Raw genomic sequence first — 21,448 nt, 5'->3', positions numbered from 1 at the left:
AATAAGACTTTTCCCCAAAGTAACAAAACAAATTAAGAAGCGCAATGACAGAATTTTAAGCTAGGCAAGATCTTGCTTCATTTGAAAGAGGAGGGAAATGTCCCAGGACAACGGAGCTGGGGGCCCCCAGGGCTCTTCCCTTCCGAGAGGAAAACACATCCTTCACAGGCTTATAAAGTCGGCCGGCGGGGAAGAAACTGTATGGTCTGATTACCTCCCAAAACACCTCACCTGGCCTATAAACAACAGTCTGTCATTTTGTACATAAACCCTTGGACAGTAGTACATATGTTACGGGGCACTGTAACTATCCTTGTCACCTCATGGCAGGCCTGACATTTTCAGCAAGTGTAGATGAATTCTCATAAGCGAAATAAATGAGAGTATGATGCACCTGCTGAGGGCGTTTGACCAGAACCTGCAAAGGTGACCAATTGTAGGTGCCATGTGGTCCTATGTATTTATTCTTGAACTTCAGACTAGTGGCCAATCTTGCGTTACTACAGTAGAATGTCCCGTCTATAAATTTCTAAGGAACCTTGGTACACAAGAGTGTTTTGTTTTGTTTTGTTTTAGAAGACACCATGGGGACTTTAACTAACTTTAACTTTTGGGTAAAAAAGTCATGACTTACCACACAAAGAAGCCAAAGCACAACATAGAGGATTTGGGTCTTAGAGAAGAGATCTTGTCCAAATTTTATGCAGACAATAGCTTCCAGGAAACCAATGACCCTGTTAGACAGAACAAGAGGTTAAATACGAATTCATCTTATCAGAGCTTATGCATTACCAGAAATATGCATAATTCCATCAAAAAGTTCAAGTGGTCATAAGATTTCTGCCCCAAACACTGGAAGCAGGTCCCCTACAAAATGACACTGTGCTTTCTTCAGGAATAATATATATTATTATATATACATACATATTTAGATTTAATTAAAAGTTTATTGTACTGTTACTCCTCTCTTCTTTTCCGCAGACTGTTTCTTTAAGAGCAGTTTTAGGTTCCTAGCAAACTTGAGAGGAAGGTACAGAGTCCCTATGCCCTCTGCCCCGACACATGCACAGCTGCCCCCACTGTCAACATGTGTCACAAGTGATGAACCTGCATTGACACATCACCCAAAGTTCATAGGTTATGTCAGATTTCACGCTTGGTGATGTACATTCTATGGGTTTGGACAGATGTATAATGACATGTGTCCACCATTAGAGGGTCATACTGAATGGTTTCACTGCCCTGAAAACCCTCTGTGCTCTGCCTCTTCATCCCTCTATCCCTCCCCAGAAATAATCAAATATTCTTTACATCTTCCTTCTTCACAGACTACAATCTCAACTCGTACGTCGTCATAGCTGGAGGCTGCCTGGTATCATCTAAGTCGGAGCTTATCACAATGGGTGGACAGTCACCCCCTTGGCTGGAGCCCTTGCAGGGCCAGGGAACCTACTACCTCTGTGGGCAGCTGCCTCTGCTGCTCAGTTTCTTTAGCTGTTGGGAAGTCATTCCTTGTCTCAGGCTGGTACCTGCCTCCTTCCACCCCTGGTCCTAATTCTGCCCTCCACAGTCGTATAGGGGAGTGTGAGCCTTCCAGGAGAGTCTTTCAGTAACTTGAAGGCAGCAATCACATTCCCTCCCAGCCATCTTAGAATTTCCAGATTTAATATGCTCCAGTTCTGCTGATGATAAAAACCCTTTATCCTCTGCATCTGTAAGCAATTTTGCTAAATCCAAAAACGATGGAAAAAATAACTTCCATGTTTCCTCTTTAATTAAAACATTAGAGAAAAAAGCCAACCTTGTATAATACAACTTCATCTATGAATACTAAAATCAGACCTTTATTAAGGTTCAGAGCTTGAAGGTAAGAACGGATGAGGTGAGGGTAACATAGCTGGTCACGTGATCCCAAAGACTGCCCAGGAACAGAGATTTCAGATAAGGCCACCTTAGGTGTGCCTCGATCACGATGGAATCTGGAGGGACTGGTCTTGTGGCACAGATAATCTCTAAAAAGGCAGGAAGAGGCCCAGAAGGCCCCCGGTCCCCTCCCTACTGGCAGACAGAGGTCACTGCCATGGTCAAATGGATGGACGGCTCTAAACAACGGAATGCCAGAGTCAGAGCCACCTGTGCAAAGCAGAAAGTCTCCTGGACACGCCTCTAAAGAATCTGGAGCTGTCTTGGCCCACAGCCCCAACGAAACAAGGTTAGGAGTGGTCGCCTGAATCTTTACAGAGCACCCCCTCTTCCTCCCCAGCTCCCCGCCACAACAAAGGCTGGCACGTTGGAGAGCAGGGCTGAGGTCGACTGTCACACTGAAGTCGAGGCTGTCAGGGAAGCAGCGAGGGCAAGGGCGCCTGCCGGCGGACACACAGAACGTGTGCAACCTCTTGCTGGGACGTCTTGCTGGGATGCAGAAGGACTGCATCAGAAAATGTTAAGCCCTGGAAAGAAGTGTGCCTACCTGCCCTTAACCAGACAGAACACCCAGAGCTTACTGTGAGAGGTGTCTGGGTATTCAAGCCGACTGAGGCAGCTTTCAAGAGCTTGGCGACCAGCAGACTAGACCTGTTTCTCCAACTTCTGTGATCTGAGACCCACGGCAGGAAGCCTATTTTTCACTGTGGCCCAGAACACAGACACACACACGCGCGCACACACACACACACACACACACACGACTGAAACAAAAGTCACACAAAACAACCGGCCCCTTGCTCTGACATCTTCCGACTCTATTTGATTTTCAGAAAATGCTGTTCAGGACCCACTCAGTTGACTTCGTAACGAAGAAGAGAAGAGACTGGAGGCCGCGCCTCCTGTTTCACCGTCACGGGCTGACCGTGCTGGCCGCCCAGAGGCAGCTCCTGCCCCAGTTCGCGCGCCAGGCAGGTCTGCCCTGCTTGATTTATGAAGAGGGACTTGCTTGTTTTCAGCATGGCCCACTAGTTCTCAAGGTTCACTAACCTTGATGTCACCATTCTGGGAGGACTCGAGTCTCTATAATAGAGCATCCTAAATTAGCCAACTGACCTCTGCATCTCAGATCATTTGCGTTTTACTTTCTTTTACCACTTTTCAGCAAGGCGCAGTTTTTGGAGTGGCGTTTGCCTCCATTCTCTGCCTTGCTCCTCTCGGCCATTTCTCCCTCCATGGTGATTATAGTTTCAGACCGCCTGATCAGAAAAAAAACTTTGTTGTAACACTGCCTCTCTCTCTGATCCGCCGTCTCCTTTTCCTCAACAGGGAAGTAGAGAGTTCTGTGGAAAATATACCCATTCTCCGTAGAGTAGGACGCTGGCAAGGACTTGTAAACGTGAAGAGAAAAAAGCCGGTGGAAAGAAGAGGCATGTGGTGAAAGAAGGAAGTGCAGGGAAGATCCCCAGTCCTCGGACAAGACAGTAGGAAGGCAGCCCACCTTCCTCCTTCCTGTGACAGAAGTATATTAGAAATCTGGTAGATGTGTGAATTCTCTCTCCCGCCAGATCAGTAATCAGTGGAAATCCATCCTATCCACAGGATGGAAATTGAGTCCATCCTATCACCCTTTAAGCTACTTTGGGTAGGAAAATCAGCTTACATCACAGAATTTATGAGAAACAGTGACAACGGCCCTTTGTCTTTTGGAAAGAAGGCGGTGGGAAACTTGCCTAGATCAAACTTCACTGACTCCCCAGAATCTGGAGTGAGAGCTCCAGACACACACACACACACACACACACACACACACACACACACACACACACACACACACACGCTTGGAACGAATGACAATGCAACGTAAGCAGCAAGTATCTCTAAATAGTTGATGTCTTTGGATGATGTTTCAATACGCATGTAATACAGGGAAAAAAAGTTACTCTGTTTAAAAATCTGTTAGGGTTTTCATCAGATTTTCTTTATGCTGTCACACTCCATTTAGAACCTAGGTTAGGTCCTGAATGTAAGCTCCCTGAGGGACTGAACTTCACCTACAGGTGTGCTGGATGTCTCTGGAACTTCAGTTGCTAAATAGCATGGTGAGATGTTGATGGTATTGAAGCAGAAGAAGCACTTATTTGAGACACTGAAGAGTGTCTCCCATTTAATATTGGGGGTTAAACTGGGTAACCTCTGCTTTCTCTCAAATCATTTAAATAATTGTAAATTCAGATACTGCATTTGTATTTGTAATGAGACAATAAATTGTCACCATGTGTTAGTTTTCTTTGGGACAATAAAATTAGACCCTGGTAGACAGCAAGCAGTCGCTTTGTGGGGTCTTTCTGGTGTGAAAGTAACGTAAAATGTGGTTAAGCCCATCACGATATGTTGTCCCAAACTCACCATCAATTTCACAGGGAATTCATATAACTCATTTTCTGATTTATTTCAAGAAACAAGGTCTTCAAGTTCTACATGGGAATTATCTTTTGATTTCCTAATATTTTTTTAAAAAACAGTTTCTACACCCTCTTTGTGTAACTTGCCAATTAACTCCTCTAAATTTAAATCAGAAAAGGAATGTGAAAAATGAAAGACACACAAAAACAAAACTGCACTGAAAGGCACTTAATGTAGGGTTAAGAAATAACCCAAGAAATTCAGAAGCTGAAGTGGTTTTATATGTCCATGATAAAAGATTACTCACCCAAACACCCAGCACTGTGTTCCCACACGCTTGCACTGTGTGTCGGTGAGGTAAGCATAGTACTGTCTGAAAGAACAAAGGTGGAATTCACTGAGAGCTTCTGGAAGACCAGCAAGTCAATACAGAATTAAATCACTTTGACAGCGTGAGTATAAAAAATGTCTGCCTTGTTCCACATACTTGGGCTGCCTGGTCTAGTTCTATTTAAGGGAATAGGAAGCCAGTGCCTGTTGAAACCTTCCTGTAAGAGGCTAAGAATTTGGATTGGGTTGGAGGGGGATGGTTATTGGAGCCAGATTATTGGCAAAGGCAGTCTTGATTCAGACACAGACTCCCACAGCCCTGAGCCAAAGCCACCCCAGGTGGGTGCCTCAGTCTCCCTCCACGGAGGTGATTCCAGAAGGTCTCCTGCATGGTCACTGTCACCTCTGGCTCTTTCCTTGCTGATCGTAACCAGGCAATAAATATATACCTTTGTGGCTCTCAGAAACTGGAATGGGACTGTAGCTGCACCTCACTGTCACCGAGGCCAATAACTGAATGTTACTGGCATGATCAGAAAAGAGGTGATGACATGGAGGTGAGAGGCTCAGTGCAGCAAGCATGCAATAGAAATACAGTATGAGCCTCAAATGCAATTTAAAGTTTTCTAATAACCGTGTTAGAAAAGTAAAAAGGAACAGATGAAATTCATTTTAATAATTAATTTATATATAATCCAATGTCTTGGAAACATTATAAAGAAGCATTTTATATGGTGTTTGCACTAAACCTTCAAGGTCCAGTGTGTACTCTACACGTACAGCACATTTCAGGGTGACTGGCCACACTCCCAGTGCCCAGTAGCCACACGTGGCAGAGGCTGCCTGTGGGACAGTGGAGGCTTAGAGTCTCATTACTGCCCCTGAAACTTAACTCATCATCTTCTGGTGGAGGTGGGTCACAGACTCCTTTGAGGGTTTGATGAAAGCTATGGTAAAGGCACATAAAACAGGCACACAGAATTTTGCATTAAACTTTGGGGGGTTCACAGATGCCTAAAGCTCATCCACAAACTATTGCCTCTGTACCCCAAAGTGAAGAATTGTAACTATAAAGAATTCAGGTTTTCCTCTGACTTCACATTTTCATTACCTAATTTGCTTTTGCTAGTTCAGCTGCTTTACTCATGGTGTCCATGTCCTACACTGCACATTGTATTATTAGATTAAAAGAATGTTCACTCAAATATCTTCTCAAAGCAGAGTCATGTGAAAGTCTAAAAAGGAGATCTGGTATGTATGTATGATTTATACTGAAGCCTATGAGCTTTCTCTCCCTTTTAGGGCCTGGCATTTGCTAATTGGGACCTAAAACCCATCAGAGTACTTCCATCTTTCCAAGAAGCTTGTCAAACCATCTCCTTACATATGAAGAGCCTCAAGTGGTATAGCAACACAGAAAGTGACTAAGTTGTAAACAAAAAAGAATTGTGTGGAAACCCATAGGGTTTGGCAAAAATTTTAAGGAGCTCTCGAAAAGTCTGAACACTGGATTTTTAGTCTCTGGTCTAAATCTCTAGTTTTTGTTGTGAAATGTTTAACAATATTGAAATTTTCATGGTAAATCGCATGTGATTTGCTGTTCTGTTTTATAAGACATTTCTTTCCCCACTTATTGACTTTGTTGATTGCTTGTAATTTTATGAAGAAACTGCTGCTAATCTTTGCTGAAAATAACTGGCAGCCTCAAATTAAATCAAATTTTAAATACAGTAGGGAGGCTCCAACCCACCAAAGGAAAATTGCATGCATGAGATAACTACTTCGACGGACCACTGGTCTATAAAGTGGCAAAAGGCTGCGGTTTACCAGCTGTTACTTTCCTGTTTTCCTGTTAAAAAAAAAAAAACACCCCAATGCCATTTCCAAATAGGAACAATGAAACAAATGAAAGTGTTTTGCTTTGAAGTCCACTGGAATCGGTCCACGTCGGGGACAGTCTCTGAACACCGCCTCATCTCTAAGGCCCTACATGAGTCATGAATCCAGGGGAAGGAGGGCATGGACACCCATCCTTGTCCCTGTTGTCCTGGAGGACCACAGGAAGGACATTTCTTTTTTTTTTTTTTGCGGTACGCGGGCCTCTCACTGCTGTGGCCTCTCCCGTTGTGGAGCACAGGCTCCGGATGCGCAGTCTCGACGGCCATGGCTCACGGGCCCAGCCGCTCCACGGCATGTGGGATCTTCCCGGACCGGGGCACAAACCCCTGTCCCCTGCATCGGCAGGCGGACTCTCAACCACTGCTCCACCAGGGAAGCCCAGGAAGGACATTTTTAAAAGGAAATTAACTTAATTGGCTCTAAAAGACCTAATAAAGTCTCATTCTAAAAATAACATAATTTATTACTTCAATCCACCATAAAAACGTTTGTTAGTTTTCACTAATCTCAGGAAGAAAACCTTAGCATTTCTCTTACTCGTTTTGTTTTAAGTAGGAGGCTACGGGGGAGAAAAGGACAGCAGTGAAGATCGTTAAAGGGGTTTGAAAATAATGGTGCAGTGCTGGTCTTCATGTTACTGAGGTCTGAGAAGCAAAACGTTTTCTTCATATTCTGGATGTATAAGTCTTTTTTTTTCTCCCTGGATGTATAATTCTTCAGAATGACATTTTCACGGAAAATCTGCTAGCTTATGTGACTTCCTTTATGCTACATAGGAGAATACAAAGCAGGTAATCATGCTCAATTGACGGTCATGCTAACACAGAATTACCTCACTGTGGGAGCCGTGATGCCACCAATAAAGAGAATTCGACACCAACTTAACGGATGACTGGCTTGGAACACAAAGATATGTTTCAGGAAGAAGGTATTCAACTCGGTCAGCTGCAAAAGAAGGAGGCAAGAGTCAACCTGGTGCTGCGTGCTAAGTCATGAACATCTATTCCTTCAATGGACATTCTACAGCTAAAAATAACTGGCATGTTCAAAGCATTTCCAGAAGACATACCGGGTCTCTAAGGGTTGCTGCTTAAGCCCGGTAACAACCAGTACAACACAGGCACCAACCAAGCAGGGGTCCAGGGGAGGTGCTGGGTGTTGAGAGGGGCACAGGGGGCATCAGCCATCTGTTGTGTTTCCAGATTCACGTGACTGTCACCTGGCTCACGTGTGTGAGCTGCTGGGACAGTCGGGAGAGAGATGCTTTAAGAGCGAAATGATGACAACAAATCTGTACATGGAACACCTCCGCAGCCCGGCAGAAATTAGGCCAGGTTGAGAAGTCTGACAGCAGGAAAGTAGGCTCTTCAATAACCAAAAGAAGCTTGAGGCGCGTGTGCGTGACTGAGAGATGACTGTGGACTCGGTCAGCTCGTGCCAGGGACCGAGCAGATCCTCAATCGAAGGCAGCTCTTAAAAGTGGGTGTGGGGTTGGTCCAGGTTTCACCTGGCAGTGGGACTGCTCCCTGAGGGTAGCGCCCAGTACCGCTCATCCCATGACCAGTCCTGGCAGCACAAAAGAGATGCCCACCGGGAAATCTGTGCTCAATGCCCAGAGGCCACTGCATTTCCCCTCCAGATTAAGCAAGGGGCAGAGATTAGGAAAGGTCACTGCTTTAAGAGCACATCACGTGGACCAGCAGGTTCATTTCAGTGACGTAAAATGTGCGCCTTTCCCCACAGTGCTGAGTTTAAGGATATAAAATAAAAAGGGTTCACTCATCACCACATAAGGAAAGCTGATCACTGCACCGTGCTCACCATCGGGGGAAAGTGGGCCCAGTGGAATTCTGCCGTTCTAGGAGCACATCCCGCTCTCTCTCCTGGGCAAATCCAAAGTCCTCCTAGGTCCTCGTAATAAAAGAAAACCTCTACCTTCCCTGGCATTGCCCCAAAGGTAAAACTTAATCACACTCCATTTACATACACACTGACTTCCCCAAACCATGGTGACTATACAACTATTCACGAACACTTCTGTAGCCATAAACTCCATTTCTTGACATGGGCATTATTCTTCTCCCTCTGTGGACAAGGACAGTCTATCTTTAAAGTGACACATGCCCATTTTCTCCTTATGTTGGGAGTATTTTGTGCATATGTGTTCAAAACATGTCTGATGATTCTGAAAGACCCTTCCGGTGAAAGCTGGTTTCCCTCAGCTAGTCTCCCAAAGTTGTGAAACAATTAACCTGGGGACAGGAGGGACAATAAAAAAAAGGCTGCCTCTGGAAAACAGAGTTGTTGGGTAATCCCTTTCCAAGACCCCTGGCTGTCTGAATCGCTTCAGTCTGCTTGGAGCGAGAGCCTCTCTCCACCGCCGACACCACTCTGGAGGACCCAGGTCCCCACAGGTAGCAGAGGGCTTCTGTATTTAGCGCTCTACAAATTACCCAAAGTGGTAACAGCTGAGGCACAATTTTAAAACTCAAATACTGAATTTGGACTGTAAGAAAAAGCCTTACGTTTGTTGCTGTGGTCCTGAAAATGATCATTCGAGAAGGTCATCCAACGCCTAACTCACTGGGTGATAGATGCTGAGCACAAGGTCTTTACAGGGAATTTTAATCTGTTTCCAATTTGTAATTCAAAGATCCATATTTTAAAACGTCTTCACGATGAAGCAAGACCTTAGGCGTGACAGCATCACTTTAATTCTATATGTCAGCTGCAGAATATTACATCTTCTAAAGCATGGAGCTGATAAGTAATGTCAACTAGCATGAACCCTAAATTCCCGGATGGTTTTTATTTTGTTTCCCCCTACTTTTGAGCATTTGAAGAGATACCTGCCAGATGATCATGAAAAGGTATATTCCAGCCACTCTCTGAAATGAAGATTTGGGGTCAAACCATCGAACATAGGTCCAGCTAGCAGGAGTGAACTGGAGCACGGCTCTTTTGATTTTCCCGGTGGTGGTGTGGATGTCCCTGTGAGAAGAAAACAGCTCCGGTGAAAATCCAGAGAGATAGGAGGGGGAAGAAACAAAAAACCAAAAAACTGTAAAAAAATGCATTGACTATTTTACAACCAATGCTCAGAACAGAAAGATTCCTTTCCATTTGAACGTCTCTCCAACAGCGGCCTCTATTCACAGGTGATGCGCTGAGAGCAGCACGCCAGGTGGGGAGCATCAGTGGACTGGCCACGCCAGCACAGGCCACAGTTTGTGAACTGGTGACAAAAGAAGCTGAGGTACATTACAGACAGCCACCTGGAACTAGGCCAGGAAGGACACCACTCCCACCCACGCCCCTGCCCCCAGGGCGCCCTGATAAAACAGGGAACATGCGCCATGTGTGAGGGGACCCACAGCATTTCCTCACTCTACAGCTTCCTCAATTAAGTGAACAGTTTGGAGTGACAGTGATTTTTAACCTTTCTTGGTTTCAATCCTAGAAATCACTCAATTTCATATTCCTGTGATAGAAACAAATAGTCCCACGTTTCACAAATGACAACATTGGGGCTCCGAGAAAGGGAATGGCTGACTCCGGCTCTTTGTAAACCTCAGAGTTGGGGGTAGATTCTGGTCCTCTTGTGCTAGACCAGGAGAGCCGAAATCCAAGGTCATACGATTTAATAAATGGTAAAGATTTTTTAAATTCAACAGAGATGTATAGCGAGGACCTTTAGGTCGTAGACACCGTTTTAAAGTGCTGACGCCATAAGGATAAACAGGCCAGGCCTTTTATTCTTGGGGAGGGAGGAGGGGGTTGGGAAGGGGGAGTAGAAGGAAACCAGGTTTGTTCCTTCACTCACTCACCCACCCATCAACAAGCATGCAGTGAGAAAATCTCCCAGCAAGAAGATTTGAGGCAAAAGGGCAACAAAGGAACAGAGACTATCCAAAAATAAACAAGAATGATGAAGAACCTGTATATAAAAAATGGTGAGAGCTTCCCTGGTAGCGCAGTGGTTGAGAGTCTGCACGCGGGTTCGTGCCCCGGTCCGGGAGGATCCCACATGCCGCGGAGCGGCTGGGCCCGTGAGCCATGGCTGCTGAGCCTGCGCGTCCGGAGCCTGTGCTCCGCAACGGGAGACGCCACAGCAGTGGGAGGCCCGCGTACCACATAAAAAAAAAAAAAAAAATGGTGAAACTTCACAGAAAGAGGTAGAGGAAGATGGGAATAAACAGAGATACAGCGTGATGGAGAACTGGAATACTTAATGTAGTGAAAAGGTTAATCCAACCTGATCTATATACATTCATATGTTTAATGTAACTTAAGACCAACAGGACTTTTTTGTTCATTAGTTGCGCTTACATCTTGGGAACTTGACAGGATGATTCTCAAGTGGAATTTGAAGCATAAATGTATGAAAATAGGGAAGCATTACGGAGTGTTTAAGGACCCAGACGGCCTGATGTAATTTCAGACTCTACTGCTTGCTTGCTGGGTATCCTCAGGCAAATTACTACACTGAAGCCTCATACCTTCAACCCTAACGTGAAGAGAATGGCAGCGTCTATCCCTAGGATTGATGTAAGGCTCAAATGAGATACTGCGTATGAAGCTTGCTTGGAGCAACACCCAGCACTGCGACAGATTTTGTTACAGTATATACAGTATGAAATATATTAAAAAGTGTCCTTTCAAGTCAGTGGCCAAAGAAAGGATTATTCATGAAAGGGATGGGGAAAACCGGTTAATCAAACACAATAACGTTGTGAAATCTCCCCCTTACACCACATAACAAAATAAATTTGAGACAGAATAAATAAGTGACTTATAATTGCCAAGCCTATGGACTTTGTCCTAAGGCCCATGAGAAGCCACCACAGGGAAATGATATGACGGATGTGATGTTCCTAAGATCATTCAAGCAATGGTGGCAGAAGGCTCAGAGGGGTTAACCTGGGGACAAGGGACTGATCAATCCAGCCACGGGAGTCTGAATTCAGGCTGAGGCATATGGATAAAAAGGAGGGGATGGATTTGAGAAACTCGAAAATGATTTAGCATTTTCTGGATCAATGCCTGAAACTGGGCTTATAATCATTTTTGAGTTCCAGTTACTAATGCATAATTTATTCCTTATCAGCAGAGAACGTACTCGTGTTGCGTGCTACTGAGGCAGTTAAATCTACATTGTGAGAAACCGTGACTCAGGGCCCGGAGGAAGATGACTCACTTGAAGCTTGCCCAGTGGTAGGTCCTCATCTCTAAAAACCTGCAGACGACCATGCCCAGCCAGATACCACCACCGTTGCACAGCAGGATGTCCAGGATGACTTGGTCCCACCAGCACTCGGCAAAATTGGGCAGAAGATGCATGAAGAAAAGCTGAGAAACACAAGCGATGATGAAAAAACAAACGTGAAAAAAACAAACCTGGGGTACCACGCAGAAAGATAACTTTCCTTTTAATAGTACATTCTCTTAGCAAAACTTGTTGATGTTTTAGGTTTTCCTGATGTATTTTAAAAAAAAAAAAAACCAAGGTCTGTAATCAGATTCTTGTTTATTTTGTGGATGGTTCGCAAATACTGCTAATCCAAACAGCTTCTCTTTTTTTGGACACAGGGCTTTAAAGAAATGATAACCCATCTTGAAAAATACTACCAGTAAATTACCTTGGCTAATGACAACATGACACGGACCCAGAAGAGGGAAGAGAGCAAAGTGTTCCTAACTGTCTACAGAACACTGGCAGAATCCTCAAAATTAGCAGCTTGAGAATTTGAGCTGTGTATTTTAGAAACGGTCTATAGATATCTGAGAAAAACAGTAAGTGGTAAATTAGCTTAATAGGAAATCCCACACTAACTGATTTGCAGCGATAATCTTTTATTAAGTGCCTACGACGTACAAGGTGGTGAGATAAAATGGATCAAGGTTCTTGATCTTAAGGGCAGAGGCCAGACGCTTATTCAGAACACAAAATCAGGTATGCTGTGGCAAGTGTTACAATGGTGACATAAATTGGGACACGGAGAGATTCATTTGGATAGACGGCAATGGCGGTAGACTTCTGGAAGGAAGACAGGGTGGAGCGGGATCATTAAGGACAGGAATGAGTGATTTCAAGAGATGGAGATGAAGGTGAGGACATTCCAGAAAAAGGGCGCAGTGAGATCAAGGGTGGAACAGAAGTCTTTTACGGAAATAGTTTTGTCCAAAACAAAGGACCCGTCGGCTGTATCAAGCAGCATGGGGTGCTGTAGGAGGTCTGAAATTACAAAGACAACGCCTGACAGTTCTCTGGAAAGGGGCAACCCCATGATTATAAACCTCTGAAGTAATATAATAAATGCTACAAGTTAAAACTATTCATGAAAGCATCGCATAGATTGTAAAAGAATACAAATATTGTACGAGGAGTTTGCCTTCCTGATGTGCCTGCTTCCGAGGAGATACTGAACAGCTGCCGCATGTGACAGCGAGGGGCTGTGTGCTGGCCCCCAGCGGGCCACGTACCACCAGGGACTGCATTCCCAGGTCCAAGCCGTGACATGGAGCATTAACTCACACGGGGCGGAGAGAAACTTCTGCAGAAGCCAACGACAGACTTGCTGAAATAATACTGGGTAGGGGATGTGGAGGACAAACGTCCGCCCGAGGAGCCTTTCTGGAAAGTACCGGATTCGGGAGTAAGACAGCCCAGGGAGAGCGGAGTCGGAGACCTGGAAGGAGCCACATTTGTTCACTCCCTGGGGATTCGGGAACGTCTGCCTGTATGTATGAGGCAGAGCGCTGGGGTCTGGGACTGGGCAGACATGGGCCCTGCCCTCTTGAGGCATAACGTTTAGCAGAAAAGAAAACATCTATCAAGTATTTAACCTATGCTGAGTGTTTCAGAGGAGAAGAGCCAGGTGCTCTATTTCCAGGTGTACAAACATGAGCCCAGCCAGTGCAGGGAGCAGGGCAGAGAGGGAGGAACTCAGAGGCAGGCTCCGTGGGAGGAAAGGACACAGCATCTTTGAAGTGAAGAATGCAAAGCCGGCTGGAGCAGAGGGCAGGTGAGAGGGTTCAAGGAGGCTGGGGAGGTGGGCTGGGCCAGCGAACACCAGGCCTCAGAGGCTGGTTCAGAAGCCACCTGTATTTTGTCTTAAGAGCAATGGACCAACAGGGAAGAGTTTTCAGTAGAAGGAGGTGATCGGGCTGAGGGGTGAAAGGTTCACTTTGGCAAAAGATAGTGTGCAGGGAGGAGATGGGAAATTCAGATGAGAGGGGAGAGCGCAGCAGAGGGATAAACTGGAGAGGTGTTGAGAAAAGAGCCACCAGGAAAAGGGAGGCGCAAGAGGCCCAGTGGGCGGTGGGCGGGGGGGGGGCCGGGGAGGAAGAAAGGGAGGCTGAGGAAGGCCAAGTGCCCTGCACAGGTCTCATGGCCGTGAGGTCCTGAAGATGCCTGCAAGTTAGAGGGAGCCCCTGGTACGAGGGCAGGAGCACGGGCTGCGTTCCCCGTCAAGCACCCCTGGATCCACTCCTGGCTCTGAGCTCTGGTTCCCATCGGTACACTGGGAATACATACTGCCCTTCTGGGTTATGGTGAAGATTCAGGATGATGTACGAGCAGTGCTGGGCACTGTTATGGTTTGAATCGTTCCCCCTCAAAAATCCATACGTTGGAAGTCCTAAGCTCCAGGACCTTATAATGTGAGCTTATTTGCAAATGCAGTCACTGCAGATGTAATAGTTGAGAAGGGGTCGTTACTGGAGGAGGTCGGCCCCTAATCCAACATGACTGGCGTCCTTATGAAAAGAATGCCATGTGAACGCATGCAGGGAGAAGGCCACGTGAAGATGGAAGCGGAGACTGTGGTGATCTACAAGCCAAGGAACACCAAAGATGACCAGCAAACCATGAGCAGAGGCCTAAGAGAGGCTTGGGACAGGTTCTGAAGGAACCAACCCTGCCCACACCCTGAACTCGGGCTTCTAGCCTCGGGGCCATGAGAGGAACACTAATAGAAGCGAATATCTAACTGGCATGCTTTGCTAAAGATTAGGGTCAGGACAACGACAGGCATGAAGAAATAACTGTGTACACGGCCAAATTTTGTCCCCGGTAATGCTTAAGAATAACATAATAACTGAACAATAAATGAACTAGTTCCCAAAATATCATTTCGGTAATAGTTTTTCAAGAATATATCTCTTTCATTCATTGAATGAGACAAACTTTTGATGACCGTGATATTTGAGCTACACTGGGAATCCATTTTTAAGTGGCATAATGTCCTGGATGGCCTCATAATTCCCAAACACCACAATTCTATTTAACTGGAAACTAGTTAGTGGGTAAACTACCTATTAGCTTCTTAGCAGATGTCCTCATTGCCACTCAATTATCTTGCTTAGGATTTTAACTTCATTCTTTAGCTTGATTCCATTTGTTTCTCTTTAAGACTTGTGAGACAGAGCAGACCTTAAGTTGACAAGGAGTTTCTCTGTTTGTTTGACAAAGGTATAAAATATCCCTTGGGGATTTAAACAGTTTTGTACCACAGGAGCTGCAGAATGGATTACTTGACTCTTAACTGATGGACTATCTTCTTCCTGCATATAAACTGTCCACACTGTAGCATCTAGATAGCAGCCCACACCCCCTTCTTACCTCAGTCAGCTCCCAGGTAATACTGATTGTCCAGCAGAGACCATAACTACGGATCAGCAAGGCCTTCATAGCCCAGCCCCAGAAATGTCCAAAGGCAAATATATCAAAATGGCTGATAATCCTCTCCCAGGTGATAACATGGCAGTTCACAGCATACTCCTGTTTAAAATAATAAGGAAATAATTAGTAATACTCTAGAAATCAACTTGCTTCCAGGATTTGGACAATAAAATGAAAAGAACTGATATGATCTTGATAATTAATATATGTCCTACCCAATAAAAAGTTTTGGTAACTGAAGATGCTTGAGGAAAAATGGACAAGTATTAGAGTTTATACACCAGAATTGCTTTGCTCTGAATTGCAAAAGCTTGGTTAAAGTGGGAAGCAAAACCATTTTACAAAGGCTTAACCCATCTTAAAGAAGTGGTATCAGGACTTCTCTGGTGGCTTAGTGGTTAAGAATCCACCTGCCAATGCACGGGACACGGGTTCGAGCCCTGGTCTGGGAAGATCCTACATGCTGCGGAGCAACTAAGCCTATGCACCACAACTACTGAGTCTGCGAGCCACAACTACTGAGCCTGCATGCCACAACTACTGAGCCCGTGTGCCTAGAGCCCACGCTCCGCAACAAGAGAAGCCACTGCAACGAAGAGTAGCCCCCACTTGCCGCAACTAGAGAAAGCCCGTATGCAGCAACGAAGACCCAACGCAGCCAAAAATGAAAAAAAAAAAAAGATAAATAAATAAATAAATTTATTTTTTTTTTAAAAATTACTTTTTAAATTTTTTAAAATTTACTTTTTAAATTTTTTAAAATTTACTTTTTAAAAAAAGTAGTGGTATCATATAGCCCATGTCACTTGCTCATAGGGCAACTGTGTTAAAGCCATGAACAAAAACATAAATAGAATCCCAACAAATAAAGAATAAATAGAAACCCAATAGGTTCAGAAATTTTAAAACGTATCTCTAAATATGGAGTAAAAAAGAAATCATAATAGGAATTTAAAATATATTCAGTATTAAATGACAATGAAAACATTACACATCAAAATGATGAGATGCAGTTAAGCAGAAATTAGAGGAAAATACAAAGCCTTAAATGTTTTTATTAGGAAAGAAGGAAAGCTGAAACATCCAACTTCAGAAATGAGAAGAAAACAGAATTACTCTTCCACCCAAAAATGTAGCAAATATTACATAATTTAAATATTAAAACATTATAAAGCTTTGAAGAATTTAGGTTCCACTTCTAATCTTTTCATTTTTAATATATTTTAAAGTAATTTTAAATCAACTTCCTTATACTCCTGTGTTTATTATGAAGTAATTATCACATGACAACATTTCTCAGGAAGCTCTACATTTCACATTCTTTTTTCCCCAAATTAATCTGATAGGAAGGAGTAAGATTTCAGCCAGCTGATGGAATACCTATAAAGTATAATATTTTCAAATTTTAGAAGCAATACTTTCTGAGGGAGCCAAAAGAGCACCAAGGTGCTCCTCTGTCTCTTCTGAAACCTACCGCATCTGACTTCTGAAGCCTTTCTCAGACCTAATCCATTTTAATTTGCAGAGCTCAAAGGACATTTTTAAAAATTGTATTTTTTTGAGAAACATTCTGATGTGGTATTATGATGTGTAAGTGGGAAATCTAGAGAAAAGAGGAAAAAAATCAATAGGGGTGAGTCAAGATAAGCCTTAAAAAGACCAAACTGCACTGCAATGAGATGAAAGTTCTCTTTCCAGGCTCTGGAGCACGTGCCTGTCCCACGAATCACAGACGAACAGAGAGAAACACCCTTGCGCTAAAGCAGTAACATGTTAGGTTAAGGACAGCTTAAAGGTTAAGGAGAGCTTAAGGCTCAGTCAACCCCAAATTCCTCACCCACCCTATCCTCTTATTTACTCCAGAGTGGGCTGCTTAGGGTTAGATAAGAAAGGGCTAAGTTCTGTTTTCAGAAATCTGTTCTTAAGGGAATCATGGGTTGAAGACCACTTTGGAGGCCTTTCTACTGCCCTCTAAGAGAATATTTATGTGTTCAACAAATGTAAAGGCACTTTGAAACCCATAAAGAGCCAGGTGTGTCTACTGGCATATAATTATTATGAACAAATCTGCCCATAATCACATCTGGAAGATCCCGAGATGCTGGTGCTGGGAGGGATGCAGGACACCGTGGTCTAATGCAGACGGGGAGCAGCACACGCAGGCACGAACCCCTGGAAGCGGGAGGACAAGGCAGGAAATGAGGACACAGAGGTGGGGAAGCCAATCTGGGGAGGTGGAAGTAAGCAGTAGGTAAGGACAGATTCTGCCCACCTCCCAACTGGTAGATCGCTCATCTGGGTGGCTCCACCCTCGCCCTTGCTTGCCCGACACTTAACCAAACACCAAGTCCTATTCATTTTACCTCCCCAAGTGTTTTTTCCTCCGTCTATCTCACCACCACTGTTATTTCTTGCTTAGATGCCTGCAGTAGCTTTCTAAAACTATGAAATGTATACATGATGCTCTGATAAGCACCTGACTACCCAGCTCTAGCTGAAGACTGTAGATTTTAACTGATCTCTCTGTAATCGACTCTCTACATACAAAATGATTTTGCAGATCACAAATCAGACCATTTTGGGTGTGTGTGTGTTTGGGTGGAGGGTGGGGTGTCTGGGAAGACAGCCTTCCCAGTGTGGAAGGATCTCTGGGCCTCCTGCCCTGCTCTCTCGCTCCTTCCTCCCTGGGGAAGGTGGTGACCTTGAGAACACATGTATTCCACCCTCTTTAGGGTCCTCTCTTTGGAAATTATTTGCCCACAGACAGCACAGGTTCCCATCTGCTCTTTCAACCTTGGAGGAAGTTTTGTGAGTCAGGCTCTGTCTTGTGGGAAGAAGCCCGTGGTTGTCCAATGGGACAGGGGAGCAGAGGCCTAATTCGGGGCGGGGGATTAGCACAACCTCGTGGCCCAGGTCTAAAGCCATCTGCTTCACTGAGCTTCAACCAGGAAGAAATCAGCTGATCCTGTGCACCTTTCTCCCCCAGTTTCAACACTGGACTGGAGATGGGCGTAATGTTTACTGACCCACTAAAGCACCAATGGAGATCGTGTACCTCCTCTGCTTATAAACCTTCAGGGTCTTTTATTACATTCACAGTGTAATCCTAACTCCTCACCAATGTCTCCCCAGCCTCAGGAACTGCCCTCCGCTGCCTCTAATTCCTACTCTCCTTCACTCTTGACTGATCCCAGCTCCCAAGTTGGGGCTTCCATGCAGGCTGTTTCTTCTTCCTGAATAATGGCCTCGGCCCCCTACTCCCACTTTGCTTGGCTAATTCCCACTCATGTTTTAGTTGTCAACTTAGACATCAGCTCTTACAGAGGCATTCCCTGACCTCCCAGACTAGATTGGGGTTCTTTTATAAGTTCTAATAGCACCCATATCTTTTTCTTTATCGCACTGCACTGTATACTGAAATCATTATGTTTTCATTCTTATTTTTTTTAGCTGTTTTAATTTTTTTATTGGAGAATAGTTGCTTTACGATGTTGTTAGTTTCTGCCGTACAGTGAAGTAAATCAGCCATATGTATACATATATCCCCTCTTTCTTTCTTTCTTTTCTTTTTTTTTTTTTTTTGGCGGTATGCGGGCCTCTCACTGTTGTGGCCTCTCCCGTTGTGGAGCACAGGCTCCGGACGCGCAGGCTCAGCGACCATGGCTCACGGGTCCAGCCGCTCCGCGGCGTGTGGGATCTTCCCAGACCTGGGCACGAACCTGTGTTCCCTGCATCGGCAGGCGGACTCTCAACCACTGCGCCACCAGGGAAGCCCTCCCCTCCTTCTTGACCTCACTCTCCCAACCCGATCCCACCCATCCAGGTGGTCATAGAGCACCGAGCTGAGCTCCCTGTGCTACACAGCAGGTTCCCACTAGCTATCAATTTTACAAATGGTAGTGTGTATGTGTCAATCCTAATCTCCCAATTCGTCCCACCATCTACTGCCTCAGGCCCCCTGTGTCCACACATCTATTTTCTACATCTGCATCTCTATGCAGGGTCATCTGTACCATTTTTCTAGATTCCACATATATGCGTTAATATATGATATTTATTTTTTTCCTTCTGACTTTCTTCACTCTGTGTGACAGACTCTAAAAATCACATCTCTAAAAATGACCCAATTTCATTCCTTTCTATGGCTGAGTAATATTCCATATATAGGTACCACATCTTCTTTATCCATTCCCCTGCCATTGGACATTTAGGTTGCTTCCATGTCCTGGCTATTGTAGATAGTGCTGCAATGAACATTGGGGTACATGTGTCCTTTTGAATTGTGATTTTCTCAGGGTATATGCCCAGTAGTGGGATTGCTGGGTCATATGGTAGTTCTAGTTTTAGTTTTTTAAGGAGCCTCCATACTGTTCTCCACAGTGGCTGTATCACTTGCATCCTTGGGATAAACCCCACTTGATCATGGTGTATGATCCTTTTAATGTGTTGTTGGATTCTGTCTGCTAGTATTTAGTTGAGGATTTTTGCATCGATGTTCATCAGTGATATTGGCCTGTAGTTTTCTTTTTTTGTGATATCTTTGTCTGGTTTTGGTATCAGGGTGATGGTGGCCTCGTAGAATGAGTTTGGGAGTGTTTCTCCCTCTGCAACTTTTTGGAAGAGTTTGAGAAGGATGGGTGTTAGCTCTTCTCTAAATGTTTGATAGAATTTGCCTGTGAAGCCATCTGGTCCTGGACTTTTGTTTGTTGGAAGATTTTTAAATATAGTTTCAATTTCATTACTTGGGATTGGTCTGTTTGTATTTTCTATTTCTTCCTGGTTCAGTTTTGGAAGGTTGTACCTTTCTAAGCATTTGTCCATTTCTTCCAGGTTGTCCATTTGATTGGCATATAGTTGCTTGTAGTAGTCTCTTATGATCTTTTGTATTTCTGTGGTGTCAGTTGTAATTTCTTCTTTTTCATTTCTAATTTTACTGATTTAAGCCCTGTCTCTTCTTTTCTTGATGAGTCTGGCTAAAGTTTTATCAATTTTGTTTATCTTCTCAAAGAACCAACTTTTAGTTTTATTGATCTTTGCTATTGTTTTCTACTTCATTTATTTCTGATCTGATATTTATGATTTCTTTCCTTCTACTAACTTTGGGTGGTTTTTTTTTGTTGTTCTTTTTCTCTAGTTGCTTCAGGTGTAAGGTTAGATTGTTTGAGGTTTTTCTTGTTTCTTGAGGTGAGACTAAATTGCTATAAACTTCCCTCTTAGAACTGCTTTTGCTGCGTCCCATAGGTATTGAGTCATCATGTTTTCACTGTCATTTGTTTCTAGGTGTTTTTTTAAATTTCCTCTTTGATTTCTTCAGTGATCTCTTGGTTATTTAGTAGCATATTGTTTAGCCTCCATGTGTTTGTGTTTTTTACAGTTTTTTTTGCTGTAATTGATATCTAGTCTCACAGCATCATGGTTGGAAAAGATGCTTGATACAATTTCAATTTTCTTAAACTTACCAAGGCTTGATTTGTAATCCAAGATGTGATATATCCTGGAGAATGTTCCGTGTGCACTTGAGAAGAAAGTGTATTCTGCTGCTTTCAGGTGGAATGCCCTGTAAATATCAACTAAGTCTATCTGGTCTATTGCATAATTTAAAGCTTGTATTCCCTTGTTTATTTTCTGTCTGGATAATCTGCCCATTCGTGTAAGTGAGGTGTTAAAGTCCCCCACTATTATTGTGTTACTGTCGATTTCCTCTTTTATAGCTGTTAGCATTTGCCTTATGTATTGAGGTGCTCCTATGTTGGGTGCATACATATTTATAATTGTTATATCTTCTTCTTGGATTGATCCTTTGATCACGATGTAGTGTCCTTCCTTGTCTCTTGTAACATTCTTTATTTGAAAGTCTATTTTATCTGATATGAGTATTGCTGTTCCAGCTTTCTTTTGATTTCCATTTGCATGGAATATCTTTTTCCATCCCCTCACTTTCAGGCTCTATGTGTCCCTAGGTCTGAAGTGGGTCTCTTGTAGACAGCATATATATGGGTCTTGTTTTTGTATCCATTCAGCAAGGCTGTGTCTTTTGGTTGCAGCATTTAATCCATTCACGTTTAAGGTAATTATCGATATGTACCATATGACCATATGACCATTTTCTTAATTGTTTTGGGTTTGTTTTTGTAGGTCCTTTTCTTTTCTTGTGTTTCCCACTTAGAGAAGTTCCTTTAGCATTTGCTGTAGAGCTGGTTTGGTGGT

The 21,448-nt window shown here is 43.9% G+C and overlaps 1 protein-coding gene across 2 annotated transcripts in view; it reads right to left on the bottom strand.

The window, feature by feature from the left end:
• PTDSS1 (phosphatidylserine synthase 1) overlaps positions 1-21,448 on the bottom strand; it is a 64,673-nt gene that overhangs the window by 11,694 nt on the left and 31,531 nt on the right. For both annotated transcript variants that reach the window (XM_082858697.1, XM_082858696.1), the window contains 6 exons: positions 15,182-15,340; positions 11,756-11,907; positions 9,408-9,549; positions 7,391-7,503; positions 4,637-4,702; positions 635-734 (listed from right to left, as the gene is read on the bottom strand). In XM_082858697.1, the coding sequence (XP_082714823.1) occupies positions 635-734; positions 4,637-4,702; positions 7,391-7,503; positions 9,408-9,549; positions 11,756-11,907; positions 15,182-15,340 (732 nt within the window). The remainder of the gene's footprint in view (positions 1-634; positions 735-4,636; positions 4,703-7,390; positions 7,504-9,407; positions 9,550-11,755; positions 11,908-15,181; positions 15,341-21,448) is intronic.

Source organism: Leucopleurus acutus (genome assembly GCF_964270905.1).
Source record: "Leucopleurus acutus genome assembly, chromosome: 17".
NCBI lineage: Eukaryota > Metazoa > Chordata > Mammalia > Artiodactyla > Delphinidae > Leucopleurus > Leucopleurus acutus.
Note: the sequence above shows the minus strand (reverse complement) of the source record. Positions and strands in the feature narration are given on the sequence as shown.